This window comes from Lemur catta, chromosome 15, assembly GCF_020740605.2.
Source record: "Lemur catta isolate mLemCat1 chromosome 15, mLemCat1.pri, whole genome shotgun sequence".
Classification (NCBI taxonomy): Eukaryota; Metazoa; Chordata; class Mammalia; order Primates; family Lemuridae; genus Lemur; species Lemur catta.
The window spans coordinates 25,495,760-25,515,524 of NC_059142.1; the positions used below are offsets into that span (position 1 = coordinate 25,495,760).

At 34.7% G+C, this 19,765-nt stretch overlaps 1 protein-coding gene across 3 annotated transcripts in view; it reads right to left on the reverse strand.

Moving 5' to 3' along the window:
• Positions 1-19,765, reverse strand: part of USP32 (ubiquitin specific peptidase 32) — a 202,253-nt gene that overhangs the window by 18,757 nt on the left and 163,731 nt on the right. For 2 of the 3 annotated variants that reach the window (XM_045525577.1, XM_045525579.1), the window contains 12 exons: positions 18,550-18,709; positions 14,995-15,149; positions 13,637-13,718; positions 12,422-12,496; positions 11,682-11,820; positions 11,314-11,419; positions 9,966-10,139; positions 9,132-9,306; positions 8,410-8,561; positions 7,337-7,448; positions 6,056-6,267; positions 887-1,071 (listed from right to left, as the gene is read on the reverse strand). In XM_045525577.1, coding sequence (XP_045381533.1) covers positions 887-1,071; positions 6,056-6,267; positions 7,337-7,448; positions 8,410-8,561; positions 9,132-9,306; positions 9,966-10,139; positions 11,314-11,419; positions 11,682-11,820; positions 12,422-12,496; positions 13,637-13,718; positions 14,995-15,149; positions 18,550-18,709 — 1,727 coding nt within the window. The remainder of the gene's footprint in view (positions 1-886; positions 1,072-6,055; positions 6,268-7,336; positions 7,449-8,409; positions 8,562-9,131; positions 9,307-9,965; positions 10,140-11,313; positions 11,420-11,681; positions 11,821-12,421; positions 12,497-13,636; positions 13,719-14,994; positions 15,150-18,549; positions 18,710-19,765) is intronic. The other variant, XM_045525578.1, reaches the window with a different exon arrangement.

Genomic DNA, 19,765 nt, shown 5'->3' on the forward strand with positions numbered 1-19,765 from the left:
GACATGAGACTTGTAGGGGCCAGGGGCAGACTGATATATATGGCTTGGATGTTTGGCCCTTCCAAATTTCATGTTGAAATTTGATCCCCAGTGTTGGAGGTGGGGCCTGGTGGGAGGTATTTGGGTCATGGGGACAGATCCCTCATGAATGGCTTGGTGCCCTCCCTGTGATAAGGAATGAGTTCTTACTTTATTAGTTCACACAAAAGCTGGTTGTTTAAAAGAGTCTGGTTCTACCTCCTCCCTCTCTTGCTCCTTCTCTTGCCATGCGACATGCCTGCTCCCTCTTCACCTTCTGCCTTGATTGGAAACTCCCGGAAGCCCTCACCAGAAACAGATGCTGGAACCACACTCCCTGTATAGTCTGCAGAACCGTGAGCCAAATAAGCCTCTCTTCTTTATAAATTACCCAGTCTCAGGTATTCCTTTATAGCAATGCAAAACAGACTAACACAATATGGAAACAACCCAAGTGAATAATTTGTTACAGCATGAGACTTTTTCAAAGTTCACCTATAGACATTTCCACTGACACTCTCATTCTGTATTTCAGTGGACTGAGATTATATAAATTTCCTGGTGAATTCATACTCTCTACTTTTGCAATAACAGAAGACAAGGATATTACCTGAAGCACTAGCAGGAAAGATTTAGGTAAGAGATTAGAGAATGGAAGGATTATTAGACACCAGAATGTTTAGGAGACAAAAGGAAGCTGTATAGTCTCTTCTACTGTAAATATCAAACCAAATGGTTAATATGCTCTCTGAATGGTTCTTTCAAGAGCGATTAACTTGACATGGAATGGGTCCTATAAATCACACAGAATTCATATATTCTTCTAGAGTTTGGAAAGCACAAGTCTAAGCTGATCCCCCAAACTCACCAATCTTGAGCATGATTACTAGCTTCCTGAGGTGGGAGTGGGCTGGCTAATCGAGACACTTGAATCCAAACTGCATCATATAGGTCTTTCTTCCGGGTATGCACAGTACATGGAACAATCAATGGCATTCCAAAGAGGCTGGGGCGATTCTTCTGAGATGACAGGAAATACAGTTCTGTCCTCATCTATGTGTACAAACAAGAGAAGAAAGAACTGAGAAGATAAGCCTCTGATTCCTTCTTTTTGTTCTTCTAACACTGCCAAAAACAGACATTACCACCATTTTCAAATTTCTCATCATCACATTGTTCTCCTTATTTATAGAACCACATTATTAGTATGAAGAGAATGGTTATTTACAATGAAATAATTGAAAAGTTGAGCTATTACCAATTTCAGAGTTGTTGCCTATCTATCAAATTTGAATTTCAGCAATTAATATATTTTGTCTGATAAACACTCCTCACATATGCTGAATCCTATGTAAAAACTAGAATAGTTTCATAGCTCAAGGCTTTTGAACAACTAAAATACTTTCTTTCTCTAGAAAATGTGCCAGTAAAGGCCAGGCACCATGGCTCGCATCTATAATACTAGCACTTTGGGAGGCTAAGGTGAAAAGATTGCTTGAGGCCAGGAGTTCAAACCAGCCTGGGCAACATAGCAAGACCCTGTCTCTAAAAAAAAAAAATAGAGAAATTAGCCAGTTGTGGTGGCACGTGCTTGTAGTCCCAGCTACTTGGGAGGCTGAGCCAGGAAGATTGTTTGAGCCCAGGCGTTTGAGGTTACAGTGAGCTGTGATGGCACTGCTACACTCCAGCATGGGTGACAGAGTGAGACACTGTCTCAAACAAAACAAACAAACAAACAACAACAACAACAAAAAGCCATTAAACAAAAAACTCCCCTCAAAATACAATTTTTCTTTTCTTTTTCTGAGATAGGGTCTTGCTCTGTCACCCAGGCTAGAGTATACAGTGGCATGATCATAGCTCACTGCAGCCCTGAACTCCTGGACTCAAGCAATTCTCCAGCCTCACTCATCCTTCTGAGTAGCTAGGACTACAGGCATGCACCATCACACCCAGCCAATTAAAAAAAAATTTTTTTTATAGAGATAGGGTCTATGTTGCCTAGGCTGGTCTGGAACTCCTGGCCATAAGCAATTCTCCCACTTTGGCCTTCCAAAGTGCTGAGATTACAGATGTGAGCCACACCACCTGGCCCAATTTTCTAAGAATAAGCTGTTGATAGTGGTTATTAGAGCAGCAATTCACAAATTTTTGGAGATTTGTGAAATTCAGTTATTTAATTTCACAACTTATTCACCTTCCTAAAAGCAGCTAAGTGACTTTAGTCTTTTTGTTTTTTAAATACATGATAGAATCAAAGGCAAAATTTAAAAAATTTCACTTTGAGTATGTAAAAGAGATTTCTATGATATTCCTTAATACAGAGATACTACATAGAATTAGCTTGGAAATGGCTGCTTAATAAATGCTTAGTATAATAGAATGATTGATGGGAATTCAAGATCATTCAAAAAGCTTGGACATTTAATTCTTTGAGAAGTTTGGTCAGTAGTTAGAAAAGCTAAATCAAAAATTTATAAACTCACTAGAGGTTAGCTAGTTTCTAAGTAAAAAGACCATTCTTTATTATTTCAGATTCTCAAGGATTTTATTTTGCCATTATTCATTTAAGCTTAAATACGTGATTTTAAGACCCTCTGTCATGTGTTAGTAGGACTCACAGACATACTTTAGTACAAATATTTTATAACATTTTAAACTTAGCTAAACCCACACAAATTATATCCTCTCATAGGTAACTTTTCCCAGTGCCTTTAGTCCCACACCTGCTCAGTTCCTCAAGGGAAAAATTCTATTCCCAGTTCTGTTGCACCAGGAATTCTCTTTCTGTTCCTTTCCTAACAACTTTTTCTTTCATCTGAAAAAACTCAACTTGCTCTAACTGTGCCAAGTTCTTTCCCCATTTCTTTACTTGATGACATTGCTAAACTCTTTTCAGTTTTCATTCTTTTTTTTACTTCTCTGACCACTTTTTTCTTTTTAAAGACTGACTCATCATTTAGTTGTGTCAGTACACTGTTTTCCTATTTCTCCCTTTATCTCTCTGAATATTCTTGCCTATTTTGCTTATGCCTTATTATCCTTCTTCTACCCTGCAGAAGGGAGTAAATGAAAAATAAATTACTTTCAAAGTAATTCAACAATAGGACTAAAAGTAGTAATTTAAAAGAAGAACTTAAAAGGGCATAATGATGTACTGAATATGAGGTTTTAGAAAAGAAGGAAAAAAATCTAAGAATACTCTCAGGTTATATAGCCTTTAGCATGGATGAATAGTGCTGCCTTTCACAGAAATAATGGGATAAGAGAATTGACTTGGGACAGGCAATAAAATCAATTTTAGGCATTCCCCAAAGCAACTGGCTAGGTCATGAAGGAAACTCGAAATAGGGAACTGGCTATAGGGTAAAAATTTAGAGGCCAGATGTGGTGGCTCACGCCTGTAATCCCAACACTTTGGGAGGCCGAGGCAGGAGGAGTTTGAGACCAGACTGGGCAATATAGCAAGACTTCGTCTCTACAGAAAAAAGTTAGTTCATCATGGTCACCCTCGCCTGTAGGCCTATAGTTCCAGCTATTAATATTTGGGAGGCTGAATGAGGTGGGCGGATCACTCGAGCCCAGGAATTCAAGGCTGCAGTCAGCTATGATCACACCACTGCACAACAGCTTAGGCAATAGAGACTCTATCTCTAAAAAGAAAAAAAGAGTAAAAATTTAGAGATGACAATATATATTTATGGTCCAGTAATTATAAAATCCTGTACATAATACCTGATTATATGCTAAGTACTGTATATAACATTACATATACAGGATAATTGCAGAAAGCGGTTTTCTTAGAAAGACAAAAAGTACATCAGAGTGCTTAATATATAATCTGATAATGTCTGGAAAAAAGGGATGGAGAAATGTAGACTAATCCAATTATTTTAGCTTATGGCACCATTTAGAGCTGTGCTTAACAACAATTCCAAGTCACAAATATATGCTGTAGTTCTTTAGACTATCCATTCACACCACTCATCTTTGTTATAAATCAGGTGTTCATACATGTGTGAAACTGTTTCTGGGCTCTCTATTCTATTCTTTTTTTTTTTTTTTTTGGAGACAGAGTTTCACTCTGTCATCCTGGCTAGAGTGCAGTGGTGTCATCATAGCTCACTGCAACCTCAAACTCTTGGGCTCAAGTGATCCCCCTGCCTCAGCCTCCCGAGTAGCTGGGACTACAGGCGTGCATCACCACACTTGGCTAATGTTTTCTATTTTTGGTAGAGATGGGATCTCACTCTTGCCCAGGCTGGTCTTGAACTCCTGACCTCAAGGGATCCTCCCATTGTGGCCTCTCAGAAAGCTAGGATTATAGGCATTAGCCCCTGAGCCTGGCCTCTATTCTATTCTTGGTCTATTTCTTTTCTCACACCAATATCACATTATTGTATCATATCTTCATAAAATAAACATCATATCTTCCTAAAATAAATCTTGATATTTGGTAGCTCAATTTCTCATGCCTTATTCTTCTTCAAGTGTGTCTTGGTTATTCTTTGTATATCCACATGTGCAAATCAGCTTATCAAGTTACACACCGCCCCCACTCACACCATTAGCATCATTTTTATTGGTATTGTGCATTGAATCTATAGATAAGTTTGTGTAGAACTGATTTTTTTAATACTATGATAAACGATATCTGTAGTGGGTTGAATGGTGGGACCTAAATATGTCCATGTTGTAACCCCTGGAACTGGTGAATGTGACTTTATTTGGCAAAAGGGTTTTTGCATATAATTAAGTTGACGATGTCAAGATGAGATCTTCCTGGATTATCCGGGTGGGCCCTAAATTCAATGACAAATGTCCTATAAAAGAAAGGCAGAGGGAGAAGAAGGCCATGTGAAGAGATTGAAGTTATGCAGTCACAAGTCAAGGAATGCCTGGAGCCAATAGAAGTTGGAAGAGGTGAGGAGGCATTCTCCCCTAGAGCCTTTGGAGGGAGCTGAAAGCCTGCTGAAACCTTGATTTCAGACTTCTGGCCTCCAGATTGTGAAATAAATTTCTGTTGTCTAAACGCATCAAGTTTTTTGGTAATTTGTTACAGCAGTCCTAGGAAAAATACAGTAAATTTTTTACCATTTCATTTTCTCTTCATGTTATGTAATTAATGTATTTGATTTTTTTACACTGACTTTGCATCCTTACAAAACTTAGTTCATCTGTTCTTCATATAAGTAGGGAATGGTACATTTTATCCAATAAATATAATAAATAAGATGGGAATAAAAAAATGAGTGAATTTTTAAACAGAAGTATGAGTAAGCAATGGATCTTAGAAATTATCTAGGAGTCCTGCTCCTTTAACTTTATAAAATTAGGATACCAAAGTCCAAAAAGCTCAATCAGCTATCTAGTGGCAGGATTAGAATTAAAATGTAGGTTGCTCAATTTCTAGTTCAGTGCCCTTTATACTCTACCCAGTTGCTATTGTACCTAATGTATACCTCTTTAACAATTATCCATTGATCACAATTTTAAAATCTTCCTTTGTTTTTTATCAAAGAGTCAGATTATAATGCAATAGTTTTATATTAGTCTGTTAAGGGAGACATTATGCACAATTTGCTGGAGTGCAGTGGCTATTCACAAGCACAATCATCAAGGTACACTACAACCTTGAAGTTGTAGGGTGCTGTGGTTCATGTCTATATTTCCAGCACTTTGGGAGGTTGAGGTGGGAGGATTGTTTGAGGTCAGGAGTTGAAGACCACCCTGGGCAACATAGTAAAACTCTGGTACAAATAAATTAAACCAGCCGGGTGTGGTGGTACGTACCTATAGTCCCAGCTACTTGAGAGGCTAAGACAGGATTGTTTGAGCCCAGGAATTTGAGGGTACAGTGCATTGTGATTGGGCTACTGCACTCCTGCCTTGGTGACAGGGTGAGTAAGACCCTGTCTCTTTTAAAAAAAAAAAAAAGGAAATACGTTCAGTGAAGATGTTGCAAAGACAGAAAATGGCTATGTTTCACAAATGACACTGGCAAGACCAGCAGTGAGTTGCCTCACATTTAACTAACCATTTTTCGGTGGATTGCAATGATGTAGCCTGTAAAGGGGTTGTCAGGAAGAGATGGCATATGACCATTCACCATTCCATTTGTGAAGTTCTTCTCAGTTCCACATGGCACAACAGTGTTTGGCATTCCATTGGGGATGAATATTGGTCGGGGCAGGTCCCCATTGGTAGTTAGGGTGAACACTCCATTCATAGATGGGGAAGAGGAGAAATCTACAAATTCAAAGATAAATACAGCATCATATGCTTGTAGTACCTTCAACTTTGCTTTTTTTCTCATGTATCCTGAGGACCTGGACCATTGACAGTGTAGTCTTTTTTAACACAGGACAGGGAAAAATCATAATTCAAATAACAACTCTACATTTATTGGAAGATTTTAATTTCAGATTTTATTTTCATAACTCACAATTATGACTAAATGGCAAAGCAAGAGTAACTACTATGTCTAAAAAAACCTTTATCAGCACCATGTTGTGGCATACAACAGTTCTATCACTTGTTTTCTTTTTCCTCTTCTCTAAAATGCATTTCTCCATTTCTCTAAAAATATTCTGTCTAATACACTAGCCTCTAGTCAAATATTGCTTTTTAAATTTAAATTAAATTAAAAATGCATTCCCTTAGGCTCACTGGCCACATTTCAAGTGCTCAACAGCCCATGTGACTAGTGGATAACATACTGGATGGCAAAGATTATAAAAAGTTTCCATCATTGCAGAATTCTATTGGACAGTGATGCTGTAAACAAAAAGCAACATTAAATCATCCACCAATTCACCGTCAGTACTATCTACTGTGTGCTGATGAGAAGAGCCTCATTCTTTATGAAGCCCTTTATAGTAGGGGAATTAACCTAAGTATAAACAGGATAAAGAAGAATAGACAAAGCACACTAATGATCAAAAGGGCTCATTGAGTGATCATGTTAAATCACACACAAACTCTGACAAACATTCCTTTCTACCTTTATTTATTGTTTATATCTTCTGGTAGTATGTTTCTCTCACACTATCCATTGCCATATTAGTATTAGATAAAAGTTAAAATAGATCTGAATTCCAGTGGAATATTAGTTAATAACTACCTAACTTAACTCACATAGGTTCTCTAAATTTTAGGGTCCTCATCTACAAAATGAGGAATGATCAATAAGGTTTTTCTCAGGTTCCAAAATTCCTTTGCTCTAATACCCTCAGCGCAACTAATATAAAAAAGATGACAACTCCTAGGCCAATAATTAAAGCTTCAGATTATGAAAGGAGCTCTGGTTCTATCTTACCTGTCTGTGTTGGACTAGAAGCTGAAACTGGAGATGCGGGAACAGGAATTTCAAATGCACACAAAAATCCACTCACTGAAAGTCGCACTTTTTGGTTGTCCTGAGGGAAGTTCTACAGAAAAACCAGTAAGATGAGAAGGCGGTGATGTTTCAGGTAAAATGGAAAAATTATCTGTCTGATGTACTTGAAGAGAATATGTCTTAGATGTTTTCATCATTAAACAAACAAAATGACAATAATTTTTCTCAACTTAGTAAAGAACTAATGCTTGATAAAATAACTGAAAACTAACCTCAGTGCAGAGAAAACTGTTATCGCTTTCCACAGGAAGTATGTTATTTAAGATTAATTTCTTAAGTTTCATTCTTCATTTAAGCATCCAAGCCCGTAACTCACACTTTTGCATGTCATATTAAGAAAATGTCAATGAGGTAGAAGTGTGTTCAGAAACCCCAAAGATGAGTGTAAATAATATCAACGATAGGTAGCTTAATTTAGAGTAGGCCACATATTTATTAGATTATTTGTTTCCCCAGCTGGTATGCAGGAAGACATGATGAGTGTTAATTTGTCTTTACTCTCTATTTTCTTAGGGTATTGAAAGGGCAAGTACATACATTCATAAATAAATATTAAAAATATATGTTCATAAATACACAAAACACTTTAACCCAGGAAGAGTTCTAATGACAGTGATAATACAGAAGAGATGGCAAGTGAATCAGCAGCAGTCTCTGGAGGAAACCTATACTATAGTGACACAGCTAGATCACTCCATATAGGTAGCCTTACATATTTCTCTTTAAAAATAGTACCATAATTATTATTCCTTTATCTTTTTTTTTTTTTTGGAGACAAGGTCTTACTCTGTCATCCAGGCTATTATACAGTCCTTTATCTTTTTAGTAAGTTTCTGGGTTGGAAAACTTGCTAAGTTTTTTTGTTCAGTTTTTATTATGTTTTAATATCTCCCTCAGACATTTAACATAACAATTAATTGATAATAATTGAGAAAGCTGTGATCTTTGAAGGATAGAATCAAAGGTTTCCTAGGAAGAGTAATTAATATTACCTTTATGTTGGAACCATGCACTTCTGCAAGAAGGATTTGTTCTGAATTAAGTCCACAGAGATCACTCAGCTGTTTTTTTAAACCTGTGTACTTTTCATCCATATTCAGTCTTAATCCATATCGTACAGGGGTAGTACCATCTAATTTAATTACTAGTAAAGAGAAAAGATCTTTCATCAGTAAAATGCAGGTTTTATTTAAAGTCTTACACTCTGTGTAGAGACACATCAGACTTGCAGATGGCAAGTATTTCAGCCTATAATTTTTATTTTATAAGTAAACATTAAAACAGACTGTACTTAGGGATAATACTGAGTGAAATCAAGATTTTTTTTTTTTTTGAGACAGAGTCTCGCTTTGTTGCCCAGGCTAGAGTGCCATGGCGTTAGCCTTGCTCACAGCAACCTCAAACTCCTGGGCTTAAGCGAAGATTTTTTTATGTTCCTCTCATATAGAAGTGTGAGTGGCTTTGCAAGGTTTTAAAGAGAGTTTCTGGCACGTCTGAAACTAAAAAGACAACCAATGGCCACAAAACTGGGTCCATGGTCCAAATCTTTCAAACCTCAAATCATGTCTATAACTAGATTGCTAGATTACAATATGCTGATTACCAATCTTTATGAGAATACACTGTGAATAAATAACTACACTTATAAATTCAGGCTGTTTACATAAGGTAAAGAAAATAGAGTCAAACAGTTTTCCAGAACTTTGTGACCCACCTGTTATTTCTAAGTGCATATAACTGTCCATTGGTAGTGGCAAAGACAAAAAATTAAAAGGGTCAAATCGGAGACTTATATGCCCACATGTCTTGCATTTGACTTGAGATCTAAGCTGCCCGTGGAACAAATCCACAACAATTGATCTATTTCTTCTCAGATGGTTGTCCCAGGCCTAGTGATGAAAAAGATTATAGAACTTTCTTCTCAAAATTCAAAAGATTAGCATTTCTACACAAATTCAATAAAACAGGTTAAATATATTGTATTTAAATGTAAAGAATATAATCCTTAATCTTTGCTTAAAATATAAAAGCTTTCTGCCTATAAATTTATAATTCAGATATGTAATTTAAAATGTACTGCCAACTGAGTACAGAAAACTAGCTATTGAATAGAATTGGTCCTTTCTGCATAACCTATAAAATATTAAATTCAGATGGAAAATCCTATTTTTCATTTGTTCTTACCATATACAATAGTGAATATTAAACTTCTTCGTCCATTAAAAAGCAGATAGAACATGCCTATAGGTCACCATATACACTACTTTAACAATTACGGGGATTCTTTAAATTCTACTAGATAATTATTCCTATACCCAATCCCATAAAGTTTATAATGTGAAATGGCAACACTTTTTATATTTTCATTAAATGTGCTTTTGTTTTGGTATTACTGCATAAGAATTAAGCATAGAAGTATAAGCTCCTTTGTTTTCACAGCAAAATTCTGATCACAGAATAGTTTAGTTTACATTTAAGTTGTGCTATATATACTTGTGGCCAGAACATTTTATCTATTGCTTACATTAGAAACTCAAAACTGACAAACCTCTGCAGCTACTTCCCAGTCTGGTCGGCCATCACTGTCCTTCAGTTCCACATATGGTTTCTCATGGACTCGGTTGAGATCTTCATGAAGACCATCCAAGAGAAATGCCAGGAGTTCTTGGGAGTCTTGTTGCTGGAACCCATTAAACCTGGGAGCATATTTTGCTATGGTCCACTATAAATATGAGAAGAGTCAGAGTCATTATTTCCTACCCCATAAAATTTGGAATGAACATGTCCCACAATTCAATCAGAGGTATTATAAGAAAGTAAACAGTGCAGTATTTAGCCTGCTTCTATTTCCGCAAATATATCTGGATAATCACAAAATCTTTCTAATCTCAGTCTCAAATGAACAAAAAAAGAGAAGCATTTTGGCCAGTACTGTGTCCCAGTTCAGTATCACATAAGCAAACTGAGTTCTTTAAGCACATAGATGTTACTTAAGACAGAAATATTAAAAGAGCATTTGCTCACACTGAAAGACTTCCTGTTCTATAATGTCTTATACATTTTATGTGCATATAAAATATGTATATTTTATAGGTATATAAAATAATATACATACATTATCTTTTACAATGTAATGTTTTCTTCTACAGTTACATTTTCTGGTCTTTTTGCACCCTAACTTTTGTTATTAGAGGCAGAATAGCATAGAGTTTAACTATGAGGACTTACTAGTTTATAATCTTGGGCTATTTCATCACTCTGAGTCTTAGTTTCCTGAGCTATAAAATCGGGATTACATTATAGGATTATTTAGATGATGAATGAGTTAATACACATAAAAGTAAATAGATTTGCCTGGCAAGTGGCAAGTAGTCAAATTTTTAGACATTATGCTTATTATTTTTTAACTTAGAAGGATTGTGCCTTGTTTTTAAATAAAGATAATAATTCAAATTCATTAAAACCTACTACATATTAATATAAAACTTGTATCCATTAGTTATATTCTTTCATTCTGCTACTTTTTTATATTCTACAGATAGAACTAATTAGTAATACTGAAAATGTATTGGTTATAATTAATCAGATTCTGAGTTAGAATACTGCTAATAGTAAAGCATTACCAAAAAAGGTTTATTCATCATATAAGATGTTTGATAAATTAGTAAAATGAATGAGATCCCAAATTTAGACTGTGCCTTCAATCTTTTCCTTCTCACTACATGTACAGTAGTATTTTGCATATATTTAAACAAGTATTTAATATCTGGTTTATGCCTAGTGAAGGATCCAAAAATATTTACTAAACTAAAAAGCTAAACATACAAAACAAGTAGAGAAAAAGAATTACAACTATTTAGGAATAAAATACTTTCACATCATTTTAACCTGCTTACCCGAAGCTTTAATGGGGCAACATTCTTCTGAGTTCCACTCCAAAGTTCCTGTACTAAATCACCATAGCATTTAGCCATATGTCCCTTCATACCAATGGGATTTGTCCTAGAAGTTTGAAAGGAAAATTTGTTGCCAAAGATTCTCATAAATCACAATCATGTGGGCATGGAAATGCCTAGCATCTTATATTAAAATATCTTTTCTTTTTGAAACAAGAGAAGTAGCCTTTAGTCCTTATTTCATACTGAACAGGGCAAGTAAGACATGATCTTTCTCAACCAGGGTGAAGAAAGAGGAGATTTAGGTGATACTGAGTTTGTATCAAAGTCATAGAAGGTTTAGAGGCCAATGGCTCAAGAAAGATTACCTGTTGAGTTCATAAAGATGTCTCCCTGAGATAAAATACTGTGTCAGTGGTTGTGTGTTACTAACACACTGGATGCTTGAGTTCATGAAGCATGTATTTCCCAGGTTGCTCAGACCTGTGGCTCCCTTTTCTGTGGGAACTGGAAGAAATAAAATGAGAACGAAAGCCTAGCTATAGTAATATGTCATAGGACAGTTACTTTTATTCAATGCAATGATTTTTATAACTCTTTTTATCAGCTAAAGGTGCTAATTTTTCTCTAACAGGTCTTTCAAATGCTAAAGTCAAGGTTTTTCATGGAGGGTCTGGCAGTCATGATGATCCATGCTCATTTGTAACCCAGAAGCACTAATTATTCTCTTTAATTGCCATGATATTTTTTTAAAGAATTCAAACAATTCTTCTTTTCTAGTAAGTCTTTAAAATATATAAATTATTTAATTGCAGGCTTAGAAAGAAATCTAGAAAATAATTTGGCACATTTACCAACATCAAACGCTGCTTCAGGAAAAAAAGAAAAAGAGGGAGCCTAATTCATTTTGAACTAGAAGACCAAAAGTTGTTAGCACTTTAATAGTTGAAAGAAGAAAAAAATACATTTAAAATCATCTCTGATAATTAAGTGATTTAATGATTAAATGATTTAATCTAATGATCAAGGGATATAATCATCAAACCATTTAATCTGATTAAATGATTTAATCACCTCATACATTTAAAACAATACACTGGAGACTTACCCTTGTGTCTATCTATTTTACTACTATTTGCTATAAAAGACATCTCCTCAGGCCAACTCATATCTTTGTTGCGAACTGGAAAGACAGATAGGAATATGTTAATTTCTCATCCAACCAATTCATGCCCACTCAATTGCTTCCATTTTTTTTTTAAAAAGAGTTCTTATTTCTAAATCAGAACATCAAAAAAATTAAGTTAATTTTACTATACATGTCGCTTAATGACGAGGACACGTTCTGAGAGATACATCATTAGGTGATTTCATTACTACACAAACATCACGGAGTATCCTTACAGAAACCTAGGCTATATGGTATAGCCTATTGCTCCTAGGCTACAACCCTGTACAGCATGTTACTGTACTGAACGCCGTAGGCAACTGTAACACAATGGTAAAAGTCTTTGTGTATCTAAACATATCTAAACATAGCAAAGGTACAGTAAAAATACAGTATAATCTTATGGGACCACTGCCATATAAGCGGTACGTTGTTGACCGAAACATCTTTATGTGGTTCTTGATTGTAACTAGCTCTGAAACCATTCCTGTGCTTTATATTGGGGTCTTTAAAGTCACTTGGTTAGAACTAATGAGCTATTCCTTCAATTACCTACTTGAAATAGAATTATACTCAACTATCTACAGAAGTAATTAAAGCTCAAAAATAATGGAATTTCTTAAACTTCAAACATTAGAAATATTACAATTCTTTCTTAAATTGCAACAACTGTCAGAGTGATCTATGCATTTTAATACAAAGGCAGCTAGCAATGTTTCCATGAATCTTAATGGGAAAAAACACATTAAGTTTTCAATGTCGTGTGTCAGTGTGTAAATCCATGTGTGAATATAAAAGTAGCTCTGCCAGTAAGTAGTCAGTTTTGATGACTAATGAAAGCCTGTGCTTCTCCCTCAAACTCAAAGAGGTGGCTTGAAAATTTTAAGAAACTTTGTAAACTTGTAAGTCAATTCACTTGTTTTTATCCACCATTCCCATCCCTTTTCAGCCAATGACTCTAAACAAAATTTTTCTTTTAAAACAATCTAAATATTAAGGTAGGATTACATGAGTTCAATGGGTTTTCTTTACCATAAAAACATAATGATCAAATAACAGTTGCCATGGGAAAAATTATATAATGGATTATTAGTGAGTAATTCTTCAAATTCTTCTCCTAAAAATCTAATATAGATACATGCTTCCATCTTTTACCTTCAATTACCAGGTGCTGTTCATCCTGGATTTTCAAATATTCCAATCTGTGATCCTCATCATCCAGCAGAGTAAGGTAATTCTATGTAAGGAGGAAGAAATGTTCTTGTTAATTTGGTTAGTAAACTTGAAACAAACACAGAAATAAAAATGAACGACAATTAAAAACTTCCTTGTAGTTACACACTCATGCTACAGATATTTACCATATCATAGTTGTTTACAAATATTTATTAGAACTTAAGTGGCAAAATTAGGGAAAGACAATGTGAGCTTCATACACATTCTCTACTCCCTAAAACAAAATTATATACAATTTTGGGGGGACCAGGAGAAGATCTGTCATACATGATACCAAAGTTGACCGAGACTTAAATTTTCTGAAAAGCTTGCAGAAAAGAAATTTTCTTTAGTACCTAGTTATGAAATTCAATAAGTGTGCTGAATGGAACTTGATTACTTACTAGGAACTGAGAATGTAAAACCAAAAGTCATACAGCAGAATTATGTATTTTTGTTCATGGTCACCCTGTCTAAAGTGCTTACGGAATGAATTCCTTTAATTCTCCCAACAACCCTGAGGGAGAAACTATTATTTTCCCATTTCACTTACGAGAAAACTGACAGAGTTATGTGACTTGCCCTTAGTTACACAAATAAAAAGTGGCAAAGCCAGAATTTAATTCCTGACAGTGTGCCTCCCGGAGCTGTGCTCTTAACTACTATATGATACTGCCTCTCAATGGTGACTAAGGGAGGACTTAAGAAACAACGCACTAGGGAATAGAGAACTGGTTAGAACACACTTACTTTTTTTTAATTTTTTTTTTTATTTCAGCATATTATGGGGGTACAAAAGTTTAGGTTATGTATACTGCCCTTCCGCCCCACTGCAGAACACACTTATGATCCAATTTCAGAGTATCTTCTATATTGAATATATCAAGAATATATACGCAATTAACAGCATAGGCTCTGAGGGGTGTAGAAGATAGGGCTTAGAGGATGCAAAGGAGGAATTTTCAGTGTATACTTCTGTATTGTTTAAATTTTTAAACATATATATGTTACCTAAAAATAAATCTAAAATAGTCTATTTAGTAAAAGAAAAGAAAAAAGATATTTTTCATTAACTTTATAATATAACAATATTCTTTCCAAGATGGTACTGTCCATGGTGACCAAATGGATCTCTAATGAGAAATATCTACATGTATGCATAATAATTTAAAGGATGAAGTTTTCATTGAGATCCCATACATGGCTTTTAGCATCATTACTATAGACAAAAACTCTATACTCATGAAATGTGATTTAACACTTAATCAGACTCTTCTTGAGTCTGAGATGCCTCTTACCTCACTGTTATATAGCCACAGGCGCATATCTTCCTCTTTAATGCGCAGCCTTTGAGATAGATATTCGTGAATTTCCTTGATGGTTTGCATTCGACTAAAACAGCCTGTATAGGCTAATACTCGCTTTAAAGGTGCATTCGGAGAAGGTACATTTCCTGTGGTTATAGTAATCACAATAAAGAAAAAGGCAGATATAAAAAAAGAAGTACCCCTTGCAGCAATAGGGACCATACTATTTTAGGAAATAATGATAAGAAATGAGAATTATAGGTCTAATAGTTTTATAGATGAAGAATACCATAAAGCTTTAAAATGAAGACCGGCGATTCAAATGTCTTAAAATGAATCCAAAGTTTTAACTTTGAAAAAAACAACAAGAGCCCTAAGGCCCAAATAACTGGCAAAATTTGGATTCCAAGAAGACTGGGAAATGCTAGCAAACAACTGGCAGTGGTTATCAGGCTGTCCTCAGTTGGGTCACACTCAATAGCAAAATGAAATAAAACTCAGTGTAAGAGTAGGGGGGATAAAATGGGACTGGATTTGAATTCCACAGATAGATAATTGGATTCACCTGATCCACTTTCTTAAAATAAACTTTCTTCCAACTACTAATCCCATGACTCTCAGTCATTAAGTAGCCCAATTACCTGGCACATTGGTTCAATTATGTAAGAAAATTTATATACATCTGTTATGTATAAATAAAAAAAAAGAAAATTTTACTTAAGATCCTAAACAGGTATAGATTCTAGATGGCCACAGTTTTAAAATGAAGCCAAGAAGTACCCCTATGACCAAATAAATAAACAAATAAGTACCCTATTGAAAAGTAGGAGAGGAAAAAAAAAATCACAGTCTGCTCACCTAATAAGATGACAGCAGACATTACTTTGAATTCCTGAAGGGCTCGAGGCAGAAACAAAATGAGTCACAATATAGGGGAAAAGAGTTAACAGTGAAGGAAGAATATATTGAATCTAACTACATATTTCAAAAGAGGAGGCGGATGAAATGACAAGAGATTATGGAAATCAAATAGGTTGCTAGAAAAACTTGCTAAACCCTTGTTAACTATTCAGCTCAAAATCCAGACAAAAGCTGTGGCTTATCTGGGCGAGGTGGCTCATGACTGTAATCCTAGCATTTTGGGAGGCTAAGGTGGGAGGATCGCTTGAGGTCAGGCATTCAAGACCAGCCTGAGCAAGCGCGAGACCCCATCTCTACTAAAAAGCAGAAAAAAAATTAGCCGGGCAACTAAAACTAGAAAAAATTAGCTGGGCGTGGTGGTGTGGGCCTGTAGTTCCAGCTACTCAGGAGGCTGAGGCAAGAGGATTGCCTGAACCCAGGAGTTTGAGGTTGCAGTGAGCTAGGCCTAATGCCATGGCACTCCAGCCTGGGCAACAGAGTGAGACTGTCTAAATAATTCATAAATAAATAAATAAATAATAAAATAAGATAAAAGCTGTGGCTTAAAATGGTCTGCTCTGTCTATGGGAGGCTGTATTTTATTGAGCAACCCAAAATAAAAATACAAACTTAACATATCAGTATAATCCCTCTAGAGTACAAGCATACATTCTAGGTAGTTTTTTACCCATTTAATTATGACTTAGCTTTTTTTCTCCCATTAAATGTGCTTTTAGTGAGTCATCACCTACTAAACAAAGCTGAGAAAAATATTGGCATCATCTGCTTTTTTAGAATTCTCAAAAAGAATTCACTCACCTAAGATAGGCTAAAAAACTATCTAAGAAACAATGACTTTTGTAGCCATATCTGTAGAAAAGGCTATACTGAAGCTATTGTAACTGTGGCAAGGTTTGAATACCTATCATTTCATAAGGAATAAAAAAGCCCAGTAAACAGCTGCAATAAGTTGAGTATTTGAGAAACACGACCATTATATCATGGCAGAAAAAAACCCAACTGTGATCAATTTTTAAACACATAGCAAAGCAAATCTTTTACTATTAGCAAGCAAAGGATAATCCCTAAAGGAAAAATAAAAGAGCAAATTTCTCCAAATATACATCAGGGGATTAGTCATAAGATTACAGCAAGAAAGCACATTTTATAAACTTCAAAATGATTAATGATTGATTTCACAACTAATTAGTAAAGAATAAAATTTCAAATTAAAAACAAATTTAGAGCATCTGAACTATGCAGTTCTAGGATTCAGAAGCATATGCAAAAGTACAGTGTCCCAGTCAATCTCTATTGTCCAAGCCACAATATAAAAATTTGAGTTCTATAAGTTTTTATAGCATAGCTCATTAAGCAGGCAGCCACTTATTACACATAATTTTGTGTTTTTGAATAGCACCAACAAATCTAATAGAATTTATAGAAGCAGCAAAAAATCTAGGATCAGCACAAGAGTTACAAAGAATACTTACTAAAAGCGCAACAACACATCTTGCCTCTCATGTTATCTTTCAAAGAGAATTGAAAAAGACATGTGCTGTGGATGCCATGAAAGCAAGGCTAATACTTCTATTCAATGGAAAATTAAACCAAGAATGTTTCATAAAGATTCTATTTCATTGTTTCTCGATTTTGATGTTTTCCCCAAAGACGAAGTTTGGTTCGGCAGAAGCCACTGCTTTGCTATAATGCTTACCAAATAATATTTAAAGAATCTTCATATATTATGTGGATATAACCTTTAATGAAGACATAAAATTAACCCTGTTCAATTTCAAAGGAGACCTAGTACTTATATAGGGTTGGTTTGGGTTTAGAGGTGGTTCTGGCATTCTAAGTTATATTAATTAAATAACAGTCTAGTATTGTTAACACAAAATCTCAGACTTTGTGTAAATGAATGCTTACTATTTCTTTACTGCTAAAGAACAATTTCAAATATTTGCAAGGCAAAAGCAAAGTACAAGTTTTGTCCATCAGTAAAATTTAACCTCATAGAGAAATCAAAGGAGAACTTTTTGCATGTTATACATTAAAATAGGAACTTATATGTCATTTTGATAGGCTTGGTGTTTTTCAAAGCACATATGTCACTTTCATTTTTAAAAATATCCCCTTTGCTCTGTATTATGTCTTTTATAAAGTCTCTTTAGAGCTACCATAAGAAATGTATCACATTTGCCATATAAAACAAACAAAAAACCCCTAAAAGGCAAACACAAAAGGTAACAGTGTAAAAGGAATTACTTCTTATAAATCTGAGTGGATCTGAAAAGACCAGTCAATGACTGGCAGACTACAACTAAGTCTAGTAATAATTTACAATGGCTAATCTCAAAGAAATAAAGTATATAAAATCTATTTCTATTTATTATCTCCATGTTTATAAACTAGAAAAGGAAATATCCCTTCTCAGTTTACTGCTGGGATTTTGCCTCTATTCTCCATCCAGTCTTGCGCATGACCATAGATCTAAGCCCCACAAGTGATTTACAGATTCTGCATGAAAGCAGATGGGAATGTGTATTAACACAGTGGCACCAGACTCTGAGCAAATTGGTTTTCTTTTTTCTTTTTTTTTTTTTAAAGGAAATGCACAGTATTCTTGCTGCATTCTTAAGTTACCTCTCGGTAAATGCTGAGGAAACATTCTCAGGCTCATCATACCCATATTCACCCAGATGTTAGACTGCTGTGTCCGAGTAGCAGGCTGCTGTCTCAGGAAGAGAAGATAGCGAGGAAATAATTCCAGTTCTGGAATGTCTGTCTTGCTATTCTTGATCACCTGTTGTTTTAAAAGATAAAAAGTGATCACTCTAAAAGAAGAAACAAAACTTGCCATTTTAATCTAACTTCTTAGATTTATTTTTAAACTAAATGTTTGACAAGTTCACTACTTGTATTTTAGTAGATTATTGAAACTCATATATTTTAGTTATATGGGTTTGAATACTCAAGCTCCTGCTTCTACACCCATCTTTTAAGATTAGAACTCCTGTGGGTGTTTTCTCCCCTTTCATTTAAAAGGTAGTAACAAAATTAAGGGGAAAAAACCTTGAATAGTATCTATAATTCTGCTATCCTCACACCATAACTCTTTTTTTTTTACTTTTACATAGTTCACATATATAAATGACTGATGTTTTAAGGACAAATTCATAAAACTGGAGTTAAAAGTAAAAAAACTATGGAAGTACTGAAGTCGTTAACTACATAGTCATGTTGCCACCTAAAGTTTAGCAATTTACACTATTCCCAGTAATGTATGAATGTACCACTCTCACAAAACCTTATCATTGGACATCATTAAAAAACACCTCCATTTCTTTAATATATGTAAAGAATATTATAAATTACTTAAAATTTTACTTATTGTATTACTATTAAGAATAAAACTGTTTCCATATAAAAATTTTCTATGTTCTACTTGAGTAACCAGTTTGTTCATATATTTTTTGTCTATGATTTAAACAAAAAAATTGGATGTACAAAACTGAGGTTTCACATCGTTGGAACAGGATTTTTATGTAGTTCTAACCTGCTTACAAGCCCACATACACAGGAAAACATTTATGATTAAAATATTCTTTTATGAGTTTTAAGAGTAGCACATTATCAATTTTATTAATATATTCTAAAATGATAGCAGGGTTAACACTCAAACTCTTTCAAACAAAATATCCTACAGAATCTTAACAGTCGCAGGTGATCAGGCTTTATTTTATTCCCCTTTACTCTAGTAACCAATATCTTATGCAACAGAGCATTTTTTATTATCAATAGGGGGCAATAAAGAATCAAATAAAAACAATACTACAAACCAAACCTTTAGGACTATTTC